Source organism: Spea bombifrons, chromosome 5, assembly GCF_027358695.1.
Source record: "Spea bombifrons isolate aSpeBom1 chromosome 5, aSpeBom1.2.pri, whole genome shotgun sequence".
Lineage (NCBI taxonomy): Eukaryota > Metazoa > Chordata > Amphibia > Anura > Pelobatidae > Spea > Spea bombifrons.
The window spans coordinates 43,197,516-43,224,266 of NC_071091.1; the positions used below are offsets into that span (position 1 = coordinate 43,197,516).

At 42.5% G+C, this 26,751-nt stretch overlaps 1 protein-coding gene across 1 annotated transcript in view; it reads left to right on the forward strand.

Annotated features, from left to right (window-relative positions):
* ADCY1 (adenylate cyclase 1) overlaps window positions 1-26,751 on the forward strand; it is an 854,652-nt gene that overhangs the window by 793,026 nt on the left and 34,875 nt on the right. Inside the window, exon 20 of the mRNA XM_053467783.1 lies at window positions 18,828-18,952. Within this exon, the coding sequence (XP_053323758.1) occupies window positions 18,828-18,952 (125 nt within the window). The remainder of the gene's footprint in view (window positions 1-18,827; window positions 18,953-26,751) is intronic.

The following is a 26,751-nucleotide window of genomic DNA, read 5'->3' on the forward strand; positions in this document are numbered from 1 at the left end:
TTGGTCTCAGAACAGAACCCTGAGGGACACCACTTACCACTTTTGACCAGCTTGAAAATTTACCATTTATAACAACTTTCTGTTCTCTATCTCTAAGCCAATGTTCTACCCAAGCACAAGAATTTACATCTGGACCAATTTCCTTCAGTTTGAATACTAACCTATTGTGTGGAACCGTGTCAAATGCCTTGGCAAAATCCAAGTAAATTACATCCACTGCAACACCTTGATCTAGACTTCTACTTACTTCTTTGTAGAATGCAATTAAATCAGTTTGACAGGACCTATGTTTCATAAAACCATGCTGATTTTTGCTAATAATACTGTTCTTCCCAATGAATTCTTAAATATTATCCCTAAACAGTCCTTCAAATACTCTCCCAACCACAGAAGTTAAGCTCACAGGTCTATAATTTCCAGGCACAGAGTTTGAACCCTTTTTGAAAATAGGAACCACATCTGCCTTCCTCCAATCCTCTGGTAAGAAAAGAATCCCGAAAGATTAGAAACAGAGGTCCACTTATTTTCTGACTCAGCTCCTTATGTACTCGTGGGTGAATACCGTCAGGTCCAGGAGCTTTGCTAACATTAATTTTCTTTAGTTGCTGCAGCACCTTGTCCTGAGCCATCCAATCACAGTTTGACTGAAAACATTTTTTCAGTAGTCCTATATCCATTGCCATAGGTTCCTCCTTAATATATACTGAGGAAAAATAGTCATTTAAAGTTTCTGCTTTTTCCTGGTCCTCCTTAACTAGCACTCCCCTCTCTGTTTTTAATGAACCTACATTTTCATTGTTTCATGTTTTTTTACAATTTATGTACTTAAAGAATTTTTTGGGGTTAGTTTTGCTCTCTTTGGCAATCACCCTCTCATTTTCTAGTTTAGCCCATCTAATCACCTCTTTGCATGCTTTATTGGCTTCCTTATATCTTACATAGGATGCCTCTGATTCGTCTGATTTAAATGCTGTAAAAGCCATTTTCTTATTTTTAATTTTCTGCTTAACGTCCCCACTAAGCCACATCGGTTTCAATTTGTTTCTTTTATATTTGTTTTCTAGTGGTACATACTGAGAAGTGTACCTTGCTAATATTTGTTTGAAAATACTCAATTTTTCCTCAGTGTTTTTATCCCTGAAGAGTTTATGCCAGTCAATAAGTTGTAAAGCTGCCCTTATCTTATTGAAATTGGCCTTCTTAAAATTATATGTTTTAGTATTCCCCGTGGGCAATTTCTTTTTTGAGTTTATTTCAAAAGAGACCATATTGTGATCACTATTACCCAAGTGCTCACCCACTTGAATGTTAGACACAAGATCAAGATTGTTTGTTATCACCAGATCCAGACAAGTATCCTTTCTAGTTGGTGCTTGTACCAGTTGTGACATGAAGGTGTCATTTAACAGGTTCAAAAACCTCAATTCCCTTGCAGAACTACTAGTCCCTCTATCCCAATTTATGTCCAGGTAATTAAAATTTCCAATAATTAACGTGTTACCCAGAGGTGCAGCTTTCTCAACTTGCTCCAATAGCTGCTCTTCCTCATCATTATTAACATTAGGTGGTTTATAACATATCCCAACCAGTAGTTCATTTCCTTTTTTTTGCCCCAAGTTGATATCTACCCATAAAGCTTCCACATTTCCCTTGTCGCATTCAAGATGCTTAATATTTGACTTTAGCTCCTTGTTAACATACAAGCATACTCTTCCTCCTTTCCTGCTTTTTCTATCCCTCCTATATAACATATAACCTTTTAAGTTAACTGCCCAGTCATGGGTCTCATCCCACCATGTTTCTGCTATGTCTATTATGTCATATTGCTTAGTGTATGCTATTGCCTCTAGTTCTCCCATTTTGTTATTTAGGCTCCTTGCATTAGCAAGCATACATTTAATGTTACCCTGAGTCTCTTGAATGTTATGAGAATTTTTATTAAAACATACCTCCTCTGTTCTGATCTTGCCCCTCCCCCCATCTCCACCCCCCTTGTTCTGATCTGAAGCCCCCTCCTTACTGTGCTATCTCCATTGACAGTATCATATATGTATCATATATGTGTAATTGATTTGTAGAAAGGCAACAATGGCACAAGCAGACTGTTTATGAGACAAAGATGGCACAGGACAGGCCGCTTGGGACAAGGTTGACTAATGCTGGGCTGTTTGGGGAAAAAGATGGCAATTCCTATGTGTGTAATTTTGGTGCTGTTCAGGTTCTATGTTGGCAGTGTGGATGCCAAGACTGGCTTTGGGGTGTACAACCTGTGATTTATGCCTGCAATTTAGGGTTTTATCTATACCTTTAATGCCGAGTTTTTATGTGAACTCCAATTGATCTATACCTGCAAAGCTGGGGTTGTGTGTTATTCTATTGACCCATATCTGCTATGCTATGTTTCCATACATTATTTATGTATACCTGCAAAATATAGGGTTTGTATGTCTTATTCAGTTAATCAATACCTGCAGTGCTGTTTCATGTGTTTATTTGAGAGGACCTCAATGTCAAGCTAGGGTCAGAAGGAGGGAAGACTACACTGACTCTTACAGTCTTCCCCTAATCTGCAGTCAGTGTGGCAATTTTTGGGGGGCAGGAGCGGAGGGAGTGATTGCATGCTAGTGAGCGTGGTGCGGGGCTCAAGGAAATGTTTGTGTAGGGTCCAATTTTTTTAATATAAAATGTGTTGGCAGCAGGGTCTAATATTGATGTATATCCTCAGCAAGGTCTAATATTTATATATATATATCGGTAGCAGGGTCTAATAATATATCGGCAACAGGGGCTTAAATTAAAGAATGAAAACTGCCAGTTCAGCTGTTATTTTGAAATCATATTTCAATCACGGTCTTTACTTCAAAGAGATAAGTACATATTATGTCTAACACATAAGATATATATATATATATATATATATATATATTGTGACAAAAGCTGTAGTAAAGTGATAGATGGCAGCAGGCCCGGACTGGGACAAAAAATAGTCCCGGGCATTTAAGCCTGAGCAGCCCATATTTATTTATTTATTGTTAAAGCCCACCCTTCATGTACCATCTTTGCATTTAATCATTCACACAAATCATTAACACATTCGTTAATGCAGTCTTACAAATCATTCAAGCAATCCATCCTCACATGAATTCATTAATTGTCATACGCATTCACACAATTCATCCACACATTTATTCATTCATTCTCATACGCATTCACACTACCCCCTCTCATGATCTTATCTGCCCCTTCTCACTATGTTCCCCCTTTTCACTATGTAACCCCCTTCCCCACTTCTCAATATGTACCGCCTCTATCTATCCCCTCTCCCCCTTTCTCACTACTTAACCCCCCTCTGCCCCTTCTCACTGCAGCCCCCACCCTCACCCTACTTACCTTGTTGCCAGAGTAAGCAGCAACTGCGACCGCGCCTGTGGCAGGGCAGGAATGACTTAGGGGCTGATGGAGCTGCAGCTCCAGGCTCCTACCTTAAAATAGGCCCAGTCAGGACCGGACTGACTGGGCCTATATGGCCGCATTAACGCAGAGCCCCTTAAGCCCGCTGCAACTGCAACCGGGTCCGCCACTCTAAGGCAGAAGCGGCCTTAGGTGTTCTGGCGCCCTGTGCGGACTACTCCTCTGGTGCCCCCCATCCCAAAAAAAGAAAGGAATAAAAACTTGTAACAAAACTCCCCTTTCTCACTATCTATCCCCCTGTATCACTATCTACCACCTCTGCCTCTTCTCACTGTTATCATTATATACTGAGGCAGACATTGACGGTGGTACAGCAAAATACTTATCACTATATACTGAGGCAGAAATTGACGGTGGTACAGCATAACACCTACCACTATATACTGAGGCAGACAATGACGGTGGTACAGCATTACACCTATCACTATATACTGAGGCACACATTGACAGTGGTACAGCGTAATCCCTATCACTATACATTGAGCCAGACATTGACAATAGTGCAGCATAACCCCAATCACTATATACTATGCCAAACATTGATGTGGTGTAGGCCTACCACTTCATTGTCTGGCTTAGTAGTAGGGATGCACCGAAACGAATTCTGGACTGAAACCGAAAATGCAGCATTTACCTGTCCGAAACCGAATATGATCTCCCCACACCATAAAAAAATCTAACACTTTTATTTAAAGTAAGTAACACACCAAAATAATACAAAACAATTAAAAAACAATATTATATGTATATATATATGAGTGTTAACAGCAATCACATTCCTATCATGCCCAGGCATACCCAGATTCCAGGATGTACTCGCAGACTTGGCATGATAGGAGTATGATTGCCCTATCTACCCCTTCTCACTCCCTTCTGCTCCATCTACCCCTTCTCACTCCCTTCTCCCCTATCTACCCCTTCTCACTCCCTTCTCCCTATCTACCCCCTTTCCCCTGTCTCACTCCCTTCTCCATATCTACCCCCTCCTAACTATCTACCCTCTCCCTCTTTGAAGTTCACTTACCTTTCAGGAGTCCTGGGGTGGGGGTGCAAGGCCTCTGCCTCCCAGCTCTGCCACTGTATGGAACAGTATAGAGTGATGGGAGTTATGATGTACTTTTAGAGCATAATTAGATCATGAAAAAGACATTGGAAATGGTACAGTATAACACCCATCACTCTCACACACTTACCAATCCACACATAAATACCAATCAACACGTATACCAATCCACACGTATACCAATCCACACACATATACCAATCCACACGTATACCAATCCACACGTATACCAATCCACACGTATACCAATCCACACGTATACCAATCCACACATATATACCAATCCACACATATATACCAATCCACACATACACCAATCCACACATACACACTGATCCACACATATATACTAATCCACACATATACACCAATCCACACATATACACCAATCCACACATATACACCAATCCACACATACACACCAATCCACACATATATACCAATCCACACATATATACCAATCCACACATATATACCAATCCACACATATATACCAATCCACACATATATACCAATCCACTCTCACTGAATATTTTCCTACCTTTCCTCTTTTCTCCTTACAGCTCCTTTTCCTCCTCTTCGCTCCTCTTCTTCAGTTCTTCTGTCTTCTCTGTCTTCTTCCGGTTCAGAGGGCACGGACAGCGGTGGGCGCGGCTTCAGTGTTGTGCGCCGGGATCTGACAACAAACCCGGTTTGAACCCGGCTTAAAATCACTCAAGGGAACCGGAGGTCTGTTAAAGACCTCCGATACCGCTCCCTTGCGAGCCTGCTCCTCCAGCGGCGGACATTACTGTCCGTCTCTGGAGGGGTGCCGGGTGCCGCAGGTTGGCACCCCCTGATGGGCGGCACCCGGTGCGGACCGCCCCCCGCCCCCTAGAGTGTGACGCCCTGTGCGGTCGCACACCCCAAAGGCCGGTCCTGCTCTAAGGGGCCGGGAAGCCCCCCCACCAGGGCCGGCCTTAGGGGTCTGCGGCCGCACAGGGTTTAAATTAAAACATCGGGGGTTTTTTTCAACTTTATTTAACATCCTCCATGTTAAATAAAGTTAAAAAAAACTTTATTTAACATGGAGGATGTTAAATAAAGTTAAAAAAAACCCTGATGTTTTAATTTAAACCCTGTGCGGCCGCAGACCCGTAAGGCCGGCCTTGGTGGGGACTTCCCGGCCCCTTAGAGTGGCGGACCCGGTCGCAGTTGCGGCGGGCTTAAGGGGCAGGTGCCCCTTATGCCCTGCGTTAATGCGGCCGTAGGTAGGGTAGGGGCCTGGAGCTGCAGCTCCATCAGCCCCTAATTCAATGCGGCCCTGCCGTGGCCCGGCCCACCAGGCAAATGCCCGGTGTGCCCGATGGCCAGTCCGGGCCTGGATGGCAGGTATATTAGACCAGCCTTGATCAATAGTAGCCTGCTTTAACCCCTTCAGGACCGGGACGTACCTGGTACTTCCTGGTTACTGGTCACCGGTAGACCGGGATGTACCAGGTACGTCTCCTCCAAAAAACGCCCCCCACATCACCACGATCGCGGTGATCGTGGAGGCGCTGCTGCTGCTGTCTGCCCAGGAGTCCTGGGCAGACAGCACAGCCTCTCTAAACCCCCCCCCCAAGCCTGAGATCACTCCCACGGAGTGATTTTGTAGGCGAAACAGCGATTGCAGAAAAATCTGCAATCGCGGTTTCAGCTGCCACAGGCAGCTTCAGGGAAGGGAAGGGGGGGTGTTGAAAGGGTCCCCACACAAGTGTGGGGGCCTGATCCAACACTCCCCTGCTGCTTGAGAGCGTCAGTGCAGCGTCAGTGCAGCATTAACCCCTTCAATGCCGCAATCGTGGCATTGAAGGGGTTAATTCCCGTTTTGTAGGGGGCTCTGCTGCTGGTGGTCTGCCTGGAAACCCAGGCAGACCAGCAACAGCAAAAACGAGCCCCCAGAAGTCCTCTGATCAGTCCTGTAGGACTGATCAGAGAGACTCCTCCCCTACAATCTCCAGTCTGTTGGAGATTGTGTCCCAGCTGCCAGAGGCAGCTTCAGGGACAGGGAGACAGGGTTCTTTGGTCTCCACATGAGTGTGGAGACCAGACCCCCCACCCACACCCTTCCTCAGTTAACCCCTACCCCCCTCTTCCTCAATTAACCCCTTCAATGCTGCGATTGTGTATGACCCCCATCGCAGCATTGCAGGGGTTAATATTAGTCCCCACAAGCTTGTGGTGACTAAATATCAGTCAATGCTGTGCTTCAATGGAGCATCAGCATTGAAAGAGTTAAAAAAATGTAAATAATAATAATAAAAAAAATAAAAAATAAGTTAATTAAAAAAATTAATAAAATAATAATAATTAAAAAAAAAAATAACAGCACTACCCTGAAAGTCCAGGGTGCTTCCAGGTCAAATGCTGGGCTGATCAGATCGCTCCTGGCCAATAGGAGTGATCGGATCATTATGGCAGCCCACGGATGACCCTGCTCTACAAAGAGAGAGGGGTCATCTAGGGTAATTATGAAAAAACACAAATTATTAATAAATGAAAAAATCATAATTATTACCTGATCACTTGTCGGTGACATTTTAAGTCGCTGATTATTGATAGGTCTCCCTGATTGATGTCAGCGGCCTAAACCTGTCACTTACAAGTAATCTGATGAAAAAAAATATTAAAAAAAATGTAAATGCACATGTTCCAGTTTTGCCCTCATAGCTTCCTCAAAAAATGCATGAACCATGCATGTGAGGCCTTGTTGGACTCATGGGATGTTGGTGAACAAAATGTGGTGCTTTCTTCCACTGTTGCACTTATGGTGTGCAAGAAATTCAGTGCAACATTGAAATGTATGCGTTAGAAACGCAATAAAATAATTTCCCTGTGAAGTTTGGCAGACATCAGTGTTGAACACCTTGACTTGTCTACTGTTCATAAATATATACTTTTATGGGGTAATTTACAGTAGGGGGCTTCCAAAATGTCCCAAATGGGATATGGGCCCAGGAAACAAATTTCTGAAAATTCCAAATGTGAAAACGAAAATGCGCATGTTCCAGTTTTGCCCTCATAGCTTCCTCAAAAATTGCATGAACCATGCATGTGAGGCCTTGTTGGAACCGGGGGATGTTGGTGAACACAATTTGGTGTTTTTTTCTGCAGTTGCACATATTCTATACAAAATATAATATAAAATCTAAAGCAACATTGCAACATATGCAAAAAAAAAATAAAAATACCTCAAAATTTGGCAGCAATTGGCGATAAAATCCCTGTTTGAAAAGTGTCAAAATGACCCTAGTTGTACACCTTGACTTATCTACTGTTCATAAACATATAGTTTTGGGGGGATAATCAGTATCTGTGACAACTATTGCAGTTATTAGACTACCATGCCAAATTTGAAAAAAATTACATTTCAAAAACGTAATGCATGCCTTGCAATATTTTCCCTATACTGGTCAAAATAGATAAAAATCCTGGCCATGTTGGGTGGTTTCCAAATCAGGACAAGTTAATGAATATATTTGGGATAATTTTTTCCCATTGGTTCAATGTGTGTACAATTTGTATGTATTCAAAACTGTAAAAAAATTCGTTTTTTTCATTTTTTCCCCACTTTTTCCAGTTTATTTCAAATAAATGTACTACCCAGCTTAATATGGTTTCAAATGAAAGCCCTACTTGTGCTGAAAAAAACAATATATGATTTGTGTGGGTGCACCAATTGATAAGAGAGAAATTACAGTTGAAGAAAGACATGGCAAAAACACAAAAACGGCTCCGGTCCTTTAGCGACACCCTAGCTTAAAAATCCCGGTCCTGAAGGGGTTAAAATATGTCCCAGGGAAAGATGTTTGTTTACAAACTGCACTACTGGCAGTTTGCAAAACATGGTAAGGGTCCCTGGGGCGGAGCATCTGGAAGAGCAGGGTGGGCCAGTGCTCCAACAGCATTAATTGCAGTTTTGATCCAGTCCAGAGCCTGCATTCTGGACAGGAGCTCCACAGGTGTGGACTAAGTAGCAGCTCACCTGTAGCTGATTAATTAGCAGGCAGAAGGTAAAAGGGATTGAGCCTGATTCAGAGCTGATGAACTGAGGGGTGGTTTCTCTCTGCAAAGCCGTATTGATGGTAACTTATGACCTGTTTTGTCCTAAGCAAGTGCTAAAGCAAAGACTGTTATTCTACTTATAACTGCTGCTGTTTATTCCTCTAAAATAAACATTGAAGCTGAGCTGGATGTGTCCTGGACTTCATTTACCCTAGAAGACTGTGGTTACAGCCAAGATCCTTGAAAAAAATCCCAAGGAAAAGGGAGGCCTGTCACAATATATATATATATATATATATATATATATATATACACACACACGTGTGTGTGTAATCTCATGCGCTTCATAGTGTGTCCCTGAATGGCAGAAATAAAATATGGGAAAAAAAATACTTAGAGGGCGATCAAATAAAGCCCCCTAAGCTCAGTCAGTGTTGCTGAGGTGCCTCGATATAGAGGCATTCAGCAACAGAAAAAAAGTCAGTGGCTATGTTTGATCTCTCCTATAAGCCTTTCAAATGCCGCCTCTAACAAGATGACGGCACCCAGTCAAAATTCCAGGGTTTCTCCAGACCCTCTCACAGATACTGCAGCCAACTATGCTGGTCACACTAATCAAACACTCCAATAAGTGTTTAGCAACATCTCCTGAGTTGTTTTGCTGGTAAAAGGCCACATTTGGGACATGCGCAATGCATTAGTGTTTTCAACTTGGAATCTTGCATGTGATCATTCTACTCCCATTTCCTATTTGGGACATCTTTGAAGATGGCCAGTTCAGTTTATCCTAGGGTATTTCAAGTGCTAGTATTTTAACTCTTTTCATGCAAACATCCACCAGCCTTTTTCAATGTTTGTAGTAGGTTTGTCTGGTTGTTTTGGAAGGTGCATATTTTTCAATGTTGAACTTTGACATCTGGTCAGTTTGCACCTATGCCATATTTTGGACATCTTTGAAACTGGCCAATTCAATTTACCCCATAAAACCATATATTTTTGAAACCTAGACACCACAGGGTATTTCAAATGCTGGTATTTTAACTCTTTACATGCCAGGATTTTTGGGAAGATACAGGGTCAATTTTAGGACTTGCTCATAAAAATCTATTTTTTGGATATGTTTTCTTTGAACTGGATGATGCCCCTTATGATGTCATGGTGAGATCACTGGAATCTTGCATGTACCAGGAGCTGTAAATGCATACCTAAATAACTAACAAATATGGTGCAGCATAACTCCTCTCATTGTATACTGAGCGAAACATTGATGGTGGTACAGCATAACCCCTATAACTGTATGCTAAGCCAGACATTGACGTGGTAGGCCTCTGCTCCTAAAACAGCCTGCCTGTGCCATCGCTGCCCCAAAGCAGCCTGTTCCACCTCTGCCCCTTTTGCAGCCTACCTGTGCCACCGCTGCCCCTTTTGTAGCCTGCCCTTGCCAACTCTGCCCCTGAAGCAGCCTGCCCGCACCAACCCTGCCCCTGAAGCAGCCTGCCCGCACCAACCCTGCCCCTGAAGCAGCCTGCCTGTGCCAACCCTGCCCCTGAAGCAACCTGCCTGCGCCAACCCTGCCCCTGAAGCAACCTGCCTGCGCCAACCCTGCCCCTGAAACAGCCTGCCCGTGCCAACTCTGCCCCTGAAACAGCCTGGCTGTGCCACCTCTGAAGCTGCCTGCCCCTAAAGACTGACTCAATTCATTCATTCACCCATTCATTCTCCCACACCTCCTTACCTTTATAGCAGATTTCACTGGTCCAAAGGTCTGCATAGAATCACTGGGGCCACGCAGACATCAAAATGGCCTGACGGCCACCTAACGTGGGCCTGCAGTTTCCTGCTCTGGTGCCCACTCGCTGCGTGAGGAAACCCATTCCCCGCCCAGGGGGAGAAGGAACCTGGGTGGGAAAAGAGTTTTCTATCACACTGTGCAAGCGCCACGGTGGTAAGCTGTGAGCCCACATTTGGCGGCCGTCACGGCACCCCCTGATGGTATGCTACTGATGCTACTTTGTAAAAAAAAAAAAAAAAAAATAATCACAACGTTGAGTATTTCTAAACTCAGGTTACTTAGCAAGTTACCTAGCAGGATTGTTCATTAGCTTTTGTAGAGATGGTTAAAGATTTTGTATGATTTGATGGGGTAAATTGAATTGGCCTGCTTCAAATATGCCCCAAATAACACATGGGGGCAGGATGACCACATGTCAAAATTTAATTTTAAAAAAAGCACACCTCCCAAATGTTGCCTTTTAGTCTCCAAGCAACCCAACAAACCCATGGGTGATATCACTGTACTCAGGAGATGTTGTTGTACATGTGTTGGCGTGTTGTTTGGAAGTGACATACACTGATCAGCCAAAACGTTATGATCAGCTGCCTAATATTGTGTGGTTCCCTTTTCGCCGCCATAACAAAAGGCGTGGGCTCTACTAGACCTTTGAAGGTATGCGGTGGTATCTGGCACCAAGACGTTAGCAGTCTTTAAGTCCTGTTTTACTCTATTGGTTGCCAGCAGGGGGCTCATCTGCCATCAACCAATGACGTGCAGGTGCACTTCATTTGTTGATGCTAGAGGAGGCCCCTGCCCACGACCAATTAAGTCGTTCTTATGGCCCTTTAACTCCCGACTGCAAACCTACTGCAATCCGTAGGTTTGCCGTCAGGTGTTAAAGGCATTTAACTCTTGGAGCGGGGAGACAGACCATGTTCCCCGTTAGACTTACTCGTACGGCCCTTTAACTCCTGACGGCGGAGCTTTGCCTGGGGAGACCAAGAGTTAAAGGTCCGTACAAGCGACTCTATTGGTACGGACCTTTAACTCTTGAAGCGGCGGTCTCCCCCAGCCAAGTTGTGTCACCAAGATTGTAAGTCCGTACGAGCAACTCTTTTGGTCGCCAGCAGGCGACCAATAGAGTTGCTCATACGGACCTTAAAAATCCTGCCGCCAAAGCTTCTGCGTAGTGCGTACCGCAATAAATTAAACCCTTCAACAAAAAACGGCAAAAAACGAAGAAATAAAAAACAAACACAAAGAATGTACACGAATATTCACCCGAACACAGGAACGGGCAAATGTTTGTGGAATACGAAGTTTTTTCCCCCACGAAGACTAACATGAAGAGTTGGCTGGCGCCCAAGTCTAGTTTAAACCCCTATCAGTCTTTGGTCAGGTCCTATAGTGAGGAAAGCTTTATGTCATGATTGTTTAAATTCCCTTACTGTATTAGCCTCCACCACTGTTGCCGGGACACTGTTTTTATTTATCTACTACTCTCTTAGTAAAGTAAAACTTCCTTACGTTACAGTGTAACCCTGATCCTCTAGACCAGCGGTTCTCAACCTGTGGGTCGTGACCCCTTTGGGGGTCGAACGACCCTTTCACACGGGTCGCCTAAGACCATCGGAAAACACATATTTCACAATATATAATTACATAATTTTATGGTTGGGGGTCACCACAACAGAAGGAACTGTATTAAAGGGTTGCGGCATTAGGAAGGTTGAAAACCACTGCTCTAGACGATGACCTCTTGTTCTAACATTGCTCCTCCTTTCAAATAAGCTTGCCTCCTGTACTTTGTTAAATCCCTTTAAGTATTTAAATGTTTCTATTGCACCCCCTCTCTCTTTTTTCCCTCCAAGCTATACATATTAAGATCCTTTAACTTTTCTTAATATCTGTCCTGCAAACCACTTTGAAAGTCTCCTATGAACTCTTTCCAATCTTTCTGGGTATGCCTTGGGATTTTTACATGCAAGTGCATTATTTTACATTTACTAATGTTAAACAGCAGCTGCCACATTCTCGATCATTCTGTCAGGGACCGGGTCCATACAGACGACTGTAATGACCCAGACCGCCCAAAGATGGTGTTCAGGAGATATTGTGCAGTAGCGCAGTTGGACAGGGCCTAGTTCAGGGCGACTGCACTCTCTAGGGTGTTGGGCACCTAGGGTTGTGCAGACACATACCAGGGCCCTGACATAGCGCTGTTGTCCAGAACAAAACAAAATGATATCCTGCAAGCACCCTGGAGCAGGCACGAGACATAGCTCAACAGAGTCATGCGCAGAATGCTGCAGGCTGGGAGCAGGGAAGCTAAGCAGAGTAACAACAGAAACATTAGCAGACCAACTTCCTCCAAAGCATGGATCAGCATATCTCACCGGGAATGAGGAAGCTGCCCCTTGCCAACTCTCCTCCGTAACAAGGATCAGCATATCCGAACGAGAATGAGGAAGCTGTCTCTAGTGGATTTTCGGGTTTAGCTGAAGGTACTCTCGTAGTAGGGGAACCCAGGCAGACCAGAAGAAGAGACCACCGGATGACCGGAACACTGTTTAGCAGACCGACCTCCTTCAAGGCAGGAATCAGGTTAACTGAACAGGGATGAGGAAGCTGACTCTTGAAGACCAGGTCCAGAAACAGGCACGAAGAGCTGACAAGCTGAAAGGACACTGGGACCAGCACAACTCAGAAGCAGACTCCGGACAGGAACAGCAGACGAGCTGAAAGCACTGCAGTCTCCACTCTGCAAACTCCTGGCCTTTCTGCCTATGGCCATATGTCATGGACTGGGTCCATACAGAGGATTGGAATGACCCAGAGCGCCCAAAGATGTTGTTCAGCAGATATTGAGCAGTAGCGGAGTTGGACAGGGCCTGGTTCAGGACGACTGCACTCTCCAGGCTGTTGAGCACCTAGGGTTGTGCGGCCACATACCAGGGCCCTGACATCGCAGCCCTGTTGTCCAGAACAAGCACCCTGGAGCAGGCATGAGACATAGCTCAACAGGAAAATGTGGAGAACGCTGCAGGCTGGGAGTAGGTAAGCTAAGCAGGGTAACAGCAGAAACATAGCAAGCAAAGGGGACAGAGCAAGGAATAGGGAGACTGAGAAAGGAACAGGGAGACCGAGCAAGAAACATAGCCAGACAAGGATTTCATGGACACAACAAAGGACAGGGAACAATAAACACAAGTTTATTACAACGCTTCTCCTTTAAGCAAGGATAGGATATCTTAAACTGGGACATGGGGATGCTTCAGGGAAAAGAGGGCAAAGGCACATAAAAGACTGACACACATAAATACAGGACTATATAATAACAATTGGAGATTTAGTCACATCTTATGGCCATAGAATGCTAAGCCCACCACTATGCCAAAGTACTCCAATATTCGGTGGGTCCTAGAGCTAAATCCTGCCCACTGAACTACTAATAAGCTGAAACTAGAACAGAGAAGGACATACCTTTAGACTGCAGACTGAGATGGGTGGGGCACACCTTATAAAGAAAACACAAGCTGAAGCAAGGGCAACTGGAATCAAAGAATCAGAAGTTCAGGAGAGAGCATAAGGAAATCCAGGAATGGATTGTAGTGAGACAGGCGAACTGTGGTGAAACAGGGGAATGCAGAGATATGCAGCTCCACAGCCTGGATGGGGCGTGACACATTCTTCTAATTTACTTAAGTCATTCGCCATTTGAGTTGTTCCAACCGGAATGTCTACCCTGTTGCAGACCTTTGTATCATCTGCAAAAAGACATATACCATTAAGATCTTCTCTAATATTATTAATAAAAATATTAAAAAGTACAGGTCCCAATACTGATCCCTGAGGTACCCCATGGTTCAAATTATCCATTGAACTAATCCATTCAACAAATTAGAATCTAAACTGGTCTTCATTAGGGATGCACCAAAATGGAAATTCTGAACCGAAAAGTCAGCATTTACTTGGCCGAAGCCGAAATTGAAAAACGATTGTTAACAACCATCATGCTCTAGCATGTACTGGTTGTCTGGGCATGATAAAAGTGTGATTGCTGTTAGCAATCATATATATTATAGCAATCACACTCCTATCATGCACAAGCAGCCAATACATGCTGAAACCTGGCTAGCTGCCTCCATTGATGCTGCCAGCAGTATGGGGTCTGCACATCACTTACAGCTTCCCTATGCCATGCTCTCCATCCTCCCACTCACAAATCCATGCTATCACACACACTCATTCATTAACTCATTCACAAGCATTAATTCATTCATTCCCTCAATCGTGCATACTCTTCATACACCCTCCCCCACCCCCTTACCTGAACTGCAGGGGCCCTGCTGCTTCCCTCTGTGTTGCTTGCACTCTGTGCAAACAACTTCTCTTGTCCCGCACAAGAGAAGCAGGAATGGAGCAGAGTCATGTGGCGTGCAGTCACGTGACTCCACTGGGTTCCTGCTTCCCCGTGCGGTACAAAAGATACTGCTTGCACAAGGTGAGCAGCAAGGCAATATCAGCAAACGATTATTTTTGGCATTTTGCTGATAATGCCTGTGACAGAATGACCTGTCATACAAGGCCTCAAGGTACTCAGAGCCTGGCTGTCAAACTAAAATAGCACAGGCAGGAACTCCATTGTTTAATTAATCCCATCAATAAGATTGCTGCCAGGGGATTAAAGGTTGGGTTGAATACATGTATCTGTTAATTTATGTTAATGCAGTACTGTGGATATATGAGTCTATGTTTTACAATAATAAACTGTTCATTCCTGCTGTACTCAATTCAAGGTAGTTGTGTCTACTTATTGGGTACACATAGCAGGGTTCCAAGGTGTGCATGCTGACTGGTGCTGGAAGTGTTTTCGAGGACAACAGGAGGATAGATGTGGGTGATCTCGGGGAGTTACAACAGCTCTCTTGGTGAACCTGTTACGAATCCCTTTAAATCTGTGTCCGAGCTCCACAGTCTTTAGAGTCTCTGGTACTTGGGGAAACGTGGCAATCTGTACCAGGGGAAGTAGTAGTCCTAATGGACCCCCTGTACCCACCTCCCCAAAAACACCTTCCAAAGCCAGGGTCCATAGTCTGTAGGAAGGAGGCTGGCCACTAAAACATAGGTCCGAAGGAGCAAGTCCACCAAGGTAGGAAGAAAAGAAGGAGATGAGCAAGGGGAGAGAGATAAAAAAAAAGGAATAGGAATGGGAAATACAGGGAAAGGGGGCAGAGAGAGAGACAGAGAATGATAAATATTTGTATATTTGGGCAAATGCAATGTGCATGCTGGTATGCTGCAACCATATGGCAGAATTGTAATAGGACTGCACACAGTGATAGGGTTTCCCTGACTGTTGTAGAGGAGAACACCACAGGGGAACCGTCTACTTTAGAGAGGTACCCTATATGGGAACCTTTTGATTGTTGTGCTGCAAAACAAGTGATGTCACCAGTTACATCTCAGTTGCTAATAGAGATGTCTGTAGTCATAGATGACCCTAAAGTGGATCTCTGTACAATGAGCACTGCTCTCTAATAGAAAGCAATGTATAAAATAAATAATTAAAACAATATATAGAAGTATACAAAAAATACACTTTGCTTCTAGTTTTTAGGAAACAAAATATGGGGTCAGATAAACTAACTTGGGGTATACTGCTGGACATAAAATAGTGGGTTTTTTGTGCAGTCGCTTATTTTCTGGACAAGAAATGGAAAACTACATGCAATGTTTGTCTGAAAATTACAAAAAAACAAACAAAAACAAAAGTGCTCACTGTCACGGTCCCGGGTCCCGGCCGGTACCGGCAAGAGTTTGCCAGTACACGGCAAACTCCGGGATCCGAGAATGCAGCCCGGGATCCCGGAGTTTGCCGTGTACTGGCAAACTCTTGCCGGTACAGGCCGATGCCTGTGAACGCCGGGTTCCGAGGTCGCGGGTCACGGTCTCGGTTCCCGGCAAACACAGGCAAGCCGATGCCTATGAACGCCGGACTCCGAGGTCGTGTGACACTGACTCGGATCCCGGCAGACACAGGCAAGCCGATGCCTGTGAACGCCGGGCGCCGAGGTCTAGTGTCACTGACACGGATCTCGGCAGACACAGGCAGGCGGATGCCTGTGGTCCACCGAGATCCGGGGCATATAGGGCTTCCTCCGGGGATCATCCTTCCACGCTGCAGCAGCCTGCCTGCAGCAGTGGAGATCCCCGGAGTCGGTGACTTACCTCTACTCGGTCTCTTCGCGGCAGGAGCGTTTCGTTGCCACGCAACTGGAGGCGTGGTTTGGATGGCCGTCTAGAGCTTCTGCGGTGACGTCATCTTAGGGGCGAGGTTAGGTTCTGGCGCCAGATTTAAAAGTCAGGAAGTTCTCTAGCCAGTCACCCTGTTGTGGTCTTTATGCTCGGTTGTGTTTTGAGTTACTTCCAGCTAATTTTTGACCCTTTGCTTGCCTGACCTCTCTTTGCCTGCTGATTTTGTACTGTGTTTGTCTGACTACCCTCTTTGGATCTCGACCACGGCTTACCTGACTACCCTCTCTGGATCTCGACCACGGCTTACCTGACTACCCTCTCTGGATCTCGACCACGGCTTACCTGACTACCCTCTCTGGATCTCGACCACGGCTTATTGTGTTCCTGTGTCCGTATCCTGCCTCGGCTTTCCAGTCTTTGCTAAGTCTTACACCTTGTACTGCCAACTCCGTATCTTCTACCTATACCTACCTTATCTGGCCTCCTTGCTGTTGGGATCATCTAAATCCTGGGGTGCTGCTGCCAGGGGCTCCTCCTTTGGTCGTAGTATTCCAGGTGGAATAACTTCCGCGGTAAGTGCCAGTATAAGGGAGGTCGTGACACTCACAACATTTAGAAGAGATTGGAGATAAAATGGTTGCCTGAAAAGTGTTAAAATGACCCTAAAGAAATACCCTGGGTTGTCTTCTTTTCAGTAACATATACTTCTGTAGGTTGGTTCTGATATATGTGACTTATACCGAAGTTAGAATCTAAACATGCTAAATTTGAATATAATCTAAAAAAATGGGTGTAAATCCTGGCCACATAGGGTTGGTTCCAAATCAGGACAGTTTAATTAATTTATTCTAGGTATTTTTTCCTGTTGGCTGTAGCTGTAATTTACATGTATATAAGACTGCAAAAAAGGGTTTTTTAGAAAAAATATTTTAGATTTTTTTCCATACAAAATGACGCCTTACATTAATGAATATGTGTCAGGGTCCATCCAGACTGCAGAGCTTCATATCTCTGTTTTTCCCTACCTTGCCTCACTTCCTATGTTTTTAAGTAATCCATTCCTGGATTTCCGTATGTTCTGTCCTGAACCTCTGATTCCTTGATTCCAGTCTTGCTGTTTGCTTCAGCTCTGTTTCCTTTATAAGGTGTGCCCCACCTGTTTGTTATGTTTGTCTCAGTCTGCAGTCTAAAGGTATGTCCTTGGTTTTGTGTTTAGATTCAATGTTTGGTTTCATCTTATTAGTAGTTCAGTAAGCAGGATTTAGGATTAGGACCCACCGAATATTGGAGTACTTTGGCGTAGTGGTGGGCTAAGCATACTATGGCCATATGATGTGGCGAAATCTCCAATTGTTATCTTATAGTCCCAGGCTAGTCCTGTATCCATGTGCGTCTGTATTTTGTGTACCTTTTCCCTCCTTTCCATGAATCATCTGAGGATTTCGGTTCCTCTCTCCTCTCCCCATGTCCCATTTAAGTTGTCCTATCCTTGCTTAAAGGAGAAGCGTCCGAAGATTCCAGCTCCTCACTCCTTCCCCTGTGTTCCTCGCCTTGTTCCCTGTCCTTTGTTGTGCCCTGTATCATGTATGTCTTGTCTGGTTATGTTCCTTGCTCGGTCTCCCTGTTCCTTGCTCTGTCCTCCTTGTGCTTGCTACGTTTCTGTTGATACTCTGCTTAGCTTCCATTCTCCCAGCCTGCAGCATCCTGCACATGATTCTAGTGCCCCCTGCTCCAGGGGGCCTGCAGGATATCTCCAAGTTCTGCTCTGTTCTGTCATCATCCGCTGCTATGTCAGGGCGCTAGTATGTGGCTGCACAACCCTAGATGCCCACCGGGAGAGTGCTGTCGCCCTGCATCAGGCCCTTTCCAACTCCGCTAATGCACTGTAACTCCTGCACACAATCTTTGGGCACTCTGGGTCATTACAGTCGTCTGTATGGACCCGGTTCGTGACAATATGGCTTAAAAAAAAAAAGAGTAAGAGGGACAAACAGTTAAACGGAGACATAGCAAAAACATGAAAATTACACACACAATTTTTCATCTTCCTTTATTTCCATCTACGTTTTGCAAAATCAGCTTTGTATGATATTTAAGGATAAGGTGGAAAAAGCATACCTGGTGACATAATTAATACCTACAGTATCATATGATACAAATATGAGGCTTTATCTTTTTAGTAACAAGTATTTTTTTAATATATATTTTATTCAAGTATTACAAAATGTTTTCCAGGTATAAATGTTGGCCCTGTAGTGGCAGGAGTCATTGGCGCCCGGCGACCACAATATGATATTTGGGGGAATACAGTGAACGTTGCTAGCAGAATGGACAGCACAGGCGTACAGGGTAAAATTCAGGTAATATCCATTATGTTTATATACCTTTAATTTTTAAACCACCTTTTCACTATCTTTTATTCTACTTGTATTTGTGCCTTTATTAAAAGGAGGATTATACGCACTATAAAAAATAATATGTGTTGGTTTATTTGCATAGATGTTACTTTTGTAGGTTAAAGGGATATTATAGAAAAGTATTAATGCATTTGGAATTAACCATTTCAGTCATATGTGACATGTGATTAGGAAAGTGGGTTCCAGGAACCAACCACATATCTCATACAATTTACTCTGTAGGCTCAGGAGCTGACTTACCTCCCCAAATAAAGTTTCAAAGACAAAGGGGACAAAGATGGCATAGACCACCTGTTTGGGGACAAAGATGACACTGACAAGCTGTTTCAGGGCAAATATGACACTGGGGTCTAATTACAGATGGTAGTTATTTTTTTATTTGAAGCATGTGTTAACCACCATGCTACCACGAGAGACCAGTGGGAGACTAGTGACTCTGCCAGTAAGGGCTCCAGCCACCTCTAATTGGCGGTCCTGTAGTATTGGAATCACACGCATGGGATGACTGCGACTGAACTTTTTTCTTTTAGAAAAAACAGAGGGAAACTTTGTCTCTTTGACCCGCCTTGTAAGTGTAATAGTTGTACCCCCCTGATGGCAGCCCTGTGTAAAAGAGCATGAGAGAGTGAATTAATTAATCAAATTATAGCTTAATTGATGTGGGTTTGGGTGGAGGGGGCAGCATTTCATCCAGCACAATGTCTTGGACTGGCGCCTGACTGATGCCCCACTTCCCTCAATACATTTTTTCATACAATAAATAAAACAAAAAAATGATGAGGTAGATAAGAGTTGCATTCCTAAAAAAGTGCAAAAACTTGCTATACTTGTGGACATATACCGTATTTGCTCAATTGTAAGATGACCCCCCAAAATTTGAATATTAATTTAAGAAAAAAGTTTTACTAGTAAATATTAATTCACATGTAAACTATTTTTTCATTGAGAACATTTTTTTTGTTTTTATTCCCTTTTCTCTGCCAACCTGCCCCCCCCAGTTATGCACATCTGCCCCACGGCTTGCTACTCTGCCCCCCCCAGATACGCCTTATACCCCCCTATATGCCACTCTGCCTCCCTGATATGCCTTATGCCTGCCTATATGCCAATCTGTCTCCCAGAAATGCCTTTTAACCCCTATATGCCACTCAGCCCCCCAGATATGCCTTTTAACCCCTGTTATGCCACTCTGCCCCAGATATGCCTTATACCTGCCTATATACCACTCTGCCTCCATGATATGCCTTTTAACCCCCTATATGCCACTCTGCCTACAGGAATGCCTTATATCCCCCCATATGCCACTCTGCCCCCCCAACTTACCAGTGCATCCCCAGACACTTCCTCGCACTTCAGACTCCCTGGTGTCCAGTGGCAGTTGGCGCAATGCGCATAGACAACCTCTGCTGCCCGTTAGTTCTTCCAGGTCTTCTATGACAGAGCAACGGCGTGATGTGACCTTCCGGTGCTCAGTCATAGAAGCCCCTAGAGGAAGTGTCAGCAGCAGTGGGGGTTACCAGAGAGTAGGATCCAGGTCCCCGGCAGCACTGAGGGGGATCTGGATCTTAGTCTTATAGTCAGACCTCTATTTGAGGTCTGATTATAAGATGGCCTCAAATATAAGACAAGAGGTATTTTTCAGAGTATTTGCGGTATATTTTCTACATAATTTTTTTGGTTTTCGCCTGATTTGAAACCATTAAATTTACCTTTGGAGTCTTTTAAGAAAGGGAGTGTGTGTGACAAAGATCAAAGGGATTTGTCTGAAAAACATGTTTAATTATATCCTAAGAACATTCACTCAATGCTGTTATTTACCTGCCATTCCTTAGAAAACAGCTATAATTCTGCTTAGTCTAAGTTATAGAACCTGTGACTGTACTAGGGGAGTATGTGTGACAAAGATCTATGTGATATATCAGAGGGTTGTGTCTGAAAAACATGTTTGTTTTTTCTCCCATTACATCCTCTAGTCATTTACCTTTTTTCCCTAGAAAACAGATATAATTCCACTTAATCTGACTGTTACAACCTTTGTCTGTACTAGGAGAGTATGTGTAACAAAGATCTATATGAAATGTCTTAAGTTTGTATTTAAAAATTATTTTTTATTCTCCCTTCCATTATAGTCTATGGGCATTCCTTCCCTATTATAGTCTATGAGCATTCCATTTTGTAATTTGTTTTAGCATGTCCCATTGGCACAGATTGAAAGGTGTGGCGTTGAAAGGAATTAAATGGAAAAAATAAATAGCTCACTTTAACCTATTGCGTTTTAGTCACTAGTGAACCTTCCAGGAGGAAATTGCTGTAGCTGTATGTTGAATTTCTGGTAAAGGTTAACCAAAGGATTGAATAATTTGCCCAGAGAAAAAGTATACAAACAGAAGAAAGAATGCCATCAGTTCCAACAAATTACGCAGCGCTGTAAAATTTAAATGGGGCATTTAACACATACATAACAAATATAGAAAAATACATATAGATACACGCGCGTTGAGAACCCTGCCGTAAGATTGTCAAATAACCTTATGGTATTTTGACACAAAGTTCCTGGCAGGAATAGTGTGCCCTGCTTGTGAGTTTACAATTAAAAGGAGTAATATGTGTAATTGAAACAAAGTGAGCGGTGAAAAGAGGGAGTAGTAGCTTTATTATATCAGTCAGTAGTTTCAGGATGCAAAAGAGGATGTATAAATAAAAGTAACAAGGGAGTGGGTGGGTGATTTGCAGATGGCTTGGGATGTTTCAGGAAAGCTACAAGAAGGGAAAGAGAGAGCGAGAAATAAGAAAACAAGTTTAAAGTAAAAAGTGGAGGAAATATGTGCAGGGGGACAAATGTGCAAAAAAGTAAATGGCAAATACCTTGCTGTTTGTTATTGTTATACCTGGAATGTAGAACACTGCCTTCTTCCATAATCTCTCACTTCAATTAGTGGCACCACTTCTGTGATGACATACACACACAGGATGTATATTCCTGTATTCCTGTCGGTGAGAATTAAGCTGATTATTTTTGAACTCTTACTGAATAAAGTAAAGTATTTAAATACTACCCTCCTATGTTAAGCTGACAAGAACAGTGGCGACGAGGATGGGATCCATAAAAGACAGGGCCGGATTAAGAGCATCACGGGTCTGGTGCTGAGGACTTTGCTGAGCATTTTTATGGAAAAAATAAAATAGACAGAATCTTAACTCCTCAACATCCATGTGTACTGAATAAAGCACACTGATCCTTTTTAATAAGACATGCAGATTAAAATAGAGTAAATAACATAATACATTTACTTTTCCTCTGATTTCTGGGCCTAGAAAGTTTTGTCCTCTGAAGTGACTACAAATTCTGGAGGGTGTTTTATCTCTGGATAAGTAAAAATGAAATCAGGGAACCTTAATAACAACAATAAATTTTATTAAATCTATATACACTCTGTATCTTGATATACAAATGGTATATAATATTAGGTATTCCAGTCGATCATATGGTGAGAAATACTTAAATACTGTGGTGAATGGTAATTATACTTTAATGATCAGCAGAATTAAAATCACACACCAGTTTTAACAGATTGCAGTAAAATAAATAATAATACTTAGCTTCGGTAGGTGGTCAGCTTACAGAGATGATGAAGAAACCCAGCAAAACAATATCAAGTGGAACTCCGTTGGTCATAACGACTACTTCATGAAACGTGGGAAGGATTCTGGTCTATAACCCAGGGCGCTTACAGACAGGTGAAGCCCTCTGGATCCAGGCACCGTCAGGCCCTGGATTGAAGTTCCACTAGCACATGGTGTATGGACAATTGCCGGTTCTGGCATGTCATGCACTAACATCAGGTTAGTGACAATTGACGTGCCAGGACCGTCATGTCTTTAAACGTCAATCTACGTTCGCTTTTTGCACCCAACCGGGTTGCTGTAATTCAGCAACGCCACGATCGGCACCAGTTCAGTTTAGGGGGGGGGGGTATGACGTTGGATGTTACGTGCTCCGTGAGTTGAGGCCTGGGGCTCTCAGAATGTGAACAACCCGCTTCATTGGATTTCTCTCCACATCACTAAACTTCCACTTGCCTTCCGGATTTATTTGGTGTTTGCTGGACTATCGGGTGCGTTTTTTACGCTTCATTGCTTTGTCCTCTTCCATGATTGATTTTGCTACATATCCTCGCCTGTAGCCGCCTGTTGAATTGTTTGCCTGCACTCCGTCTTTTAACTGCTACCTCCCACCTGTCTATCACTCACACGCTGCCAGTAATAACCCTGTGAGTTGTGGATGTACTTCTCACCTTCCCGTATCCCAGTCAGCTGTGTCACAGGATCGACCTCTCTGCTTTCTCTGTTATCTTTGTCTTATACTCCTTGCGTCCACATCCCATGGCTTTGGTTCGGTGAACCAGAACCTGGAAAGCGGCTTGGAAGCCTGACAGGGGAGCGTCTAAAGCAGAGTCAGCTGGATGACATTGCGTGAGAGGCCTGGATGAGGAGAGGTGACTTAATGGCGGCCTCTGGAGATTTCTGAGAGGAGCTCTACAGATAGAAAGCTGGAGGAAGAGAGCAATGGGCAAAATCAAGCAGAGGGGAGATAAGAAGAAAAAAAAAAAGAAACTAAATAAGAAGCATCTCCACTTGTTCCAGGACACTCTATGAAGCCTCACATAAAAAGAAATAAGTTGTTGGGATGATGCACGAGATGTTGGACTCCAGATAAGTGAACCTTTTCTTTTATACCATTAGAGAATTTTTTTTTTTTTTTTTGTCAAGAAATCTGTTCTATAATAATATTTCTAAAATGCTCTTGGAAACACAAACTTAAAAAGATAGGAGAAGCTAACCCTATCAAATTATTAGAAGTACATGAACCGGGCCTTAAATAAAAATGGCAAGTAAGAGAGATCAGAGGGTGGGACAGAAAAAAAGAAAAAAACTGAAAGAACTTGAAGAGAAAGAAAAGAAGAATGGAAAATCTTTAACTACCTTTTTTTCACCCACACCACAAAGTAAAAAATTGGACTCCTCAATTCTAGTCAGCCCCCAGATAGAAATGAGTTCAAACAAACAATTGGAATCTACTGATTCACAGATAGACCCCTCACTAGAATCTACACAGTCAAACATAACACCAGAGTATTTAAAAATGTGTCTGGAGAACCAGCTCCAGCTAATTAAAATGAAATGCAGATGAATTCAGAAAAAAACTAATTCTATTATATCACAATTGGATATTAAAATCCAAGATATAGAACTGAAAATTGATAATATACATTTTGCATACGGGAAAATACAAGACCAACAATTAGAGATAAATAGCAAAGTTAGAGAATTGTAAAATAGAATTACAGATTTAGAGAATCAACTCAGGAGGAATAATCTGAGATTCAGACATATACCAGAGACAGTTGGTCCATCAGAACTGGGGGGCTTTTTACTGGAATACATCAAATCGATGGATTGCTCAATTTCAACAGAGGATGACTTTATTGAGAGTTCTTACAGATTACAAAAACCTGGTTACATTGCTAAGGATTTACCAAGGGATATAATGGTCGCTTTTAAATCTTATAGGATCAAATCCCAATTTACACAATTAAACAGGAAGAAAAATCCAGCAGATGACAAATTTAAAGACATAAGAGTATATCCAGATCTTGCTTATAACACTAGACGAATACGAAAAAAATATTCTCCCTTTACAGATCTATTATGGAAAAATGGTATAAAATTTAGATGGGGCCTTACTAAGTTGATTATTGTTTTGGAGGAAGGACAAAGAAATACTTTTAATTCCATAGAAAATCTGGCAAAATGGATGAAACAAACCCATGGACTATCTCCTGGAAATGGATGAAATAATACTATGGAATACTCAATTGTAATTTTTTGTTTTTTTTAGATGGCGGATATGAATTAAGCCTAACATGGGGTCATAAAGAAAGAGGTTTTTTTTATTATTTTTTTTTATTTTTTATTTATTTATTTTTCTTTTCTCTCTTATACATTTTGGAAATATAGGAACTTTTATTATGAATGAATACGGAATGATTTCAGGGTTTTTTTTTTCGTTTTTTTTTCCCCCAGTATATATGGGTTATATAGAACTGAGCTATACTAATTATAAGATTGCACTTTTTTATGTTATGATCTGATGTAATTTTTTTATACCATGATATAAACACAGGTATATAATAGATTTATAAATTATAACACCTATAGATTTGGGAAATATAGATATTCCTTTATTTAATACTCACTATGAGAAACTCAATTAATATGGATACAGTCAAAGCACATATATATATTTATTTATTATTACTTTTTTTTCTCTCTCACCCTTAAGACATATGGGTTATATAAAATAGTACTATATTAATACTATAAGATGTCATTTTATGATCACTTGAATTGGGGGAGGAGCGATGACATAGCACGCAAACATGCACGCGCGCGGCGTCCTGGAGCCCTGAGCGCGAGAACCCAGAGCCTTCCCTCCGACTGTTTCCCTTGAAAGTGTGTCTGCTGCACGAGACTAGAGAGAAGGAGCGGGCCGGATGAGATCAGACGCTGTCCCACAGAGGAAGAAGTTATACGAAACTAAGACCAAAGGTTTCATGAAGCACGGACCTTGGATGTCCCAGATCAGTCCAGATAAGTTTATGAATTTACTCTACATTTACATGATTATCTGTGTGCTCGAGCAACTAAATGGCTACATATTCTCTACAATGCACTGTTATTAACATATGAAAGAACAAGCTATAAACTCTATATAGAAGTCTTCTTAAGAAGGTTCACTTATTACAAAGAGAGAATACCTCACTACTATACATGCATATATGAAAGAACACTGTATAAAACTTAACCTCAAGTGCTCCTAAGAAACAATTTTTGTCCTCTAAGAGAGAGGTAAAAAGGGAATAAAAGAGCCACAGGAGTTAAGATATCCCTTAGGAGTACACCTAAGAAAAATAAATAAAGAGGAAAAAAATAAATAAATAAAGTGTACCTTAATGATGGCGTCAAAAAAAGTGGCTGAAAAATCCTCAAAAAGAGAAAAAAGAGAGGATAGGAAAGATAGACCGGATAAAAGATTATCTTTCTTCTCTCCCCAAACTTCTAAACCTGAAAAAGAAAGACTAGACCCAGATGTAGTAATGAACAGATCAAGCTCGGGTGAAGATGAACAACACATAATGAGCCTATCTCTCTCAGACCCTATACCGCAAATTCAGGAGTACTTGAACACTGCACTTGATAAACAATTTGAAAGCACAAAACAAGAAATACACCTACAGATTCAAGATCTAAGAACTGATCTGTTAGCGGTCGCCACTAGAGTTAAAGTAAATTAAGAGAAAATAGAAAGTTTAATAATGATGGACTTAATACACCAGGACAATATTAAACAGAATAATATTAAACTTGACATTATGGAACAAAAATCTCTAAAGATCACTTGGAAAAACACCTAAAAGAATATCTATCCAACATTGGAATACATCAAGAAGAACAGACGCCACTATGGGAACGGTGTCATAGGACGGTGAAACCATTAAACTTACCTCTGGAGACTCCGCGAGATGTCCTGATCTGCTGTACAGATTCGCGCACAAAAGAAAAAATATTGAGAGCACACAGAGAAGCAACACCACAAGAACCATTTTTTTTTTTTTTTTCGTACACCAATACATCAAACCGAATTATTTTATGTCTAAAAAGATGATGATGAATTAGATGAG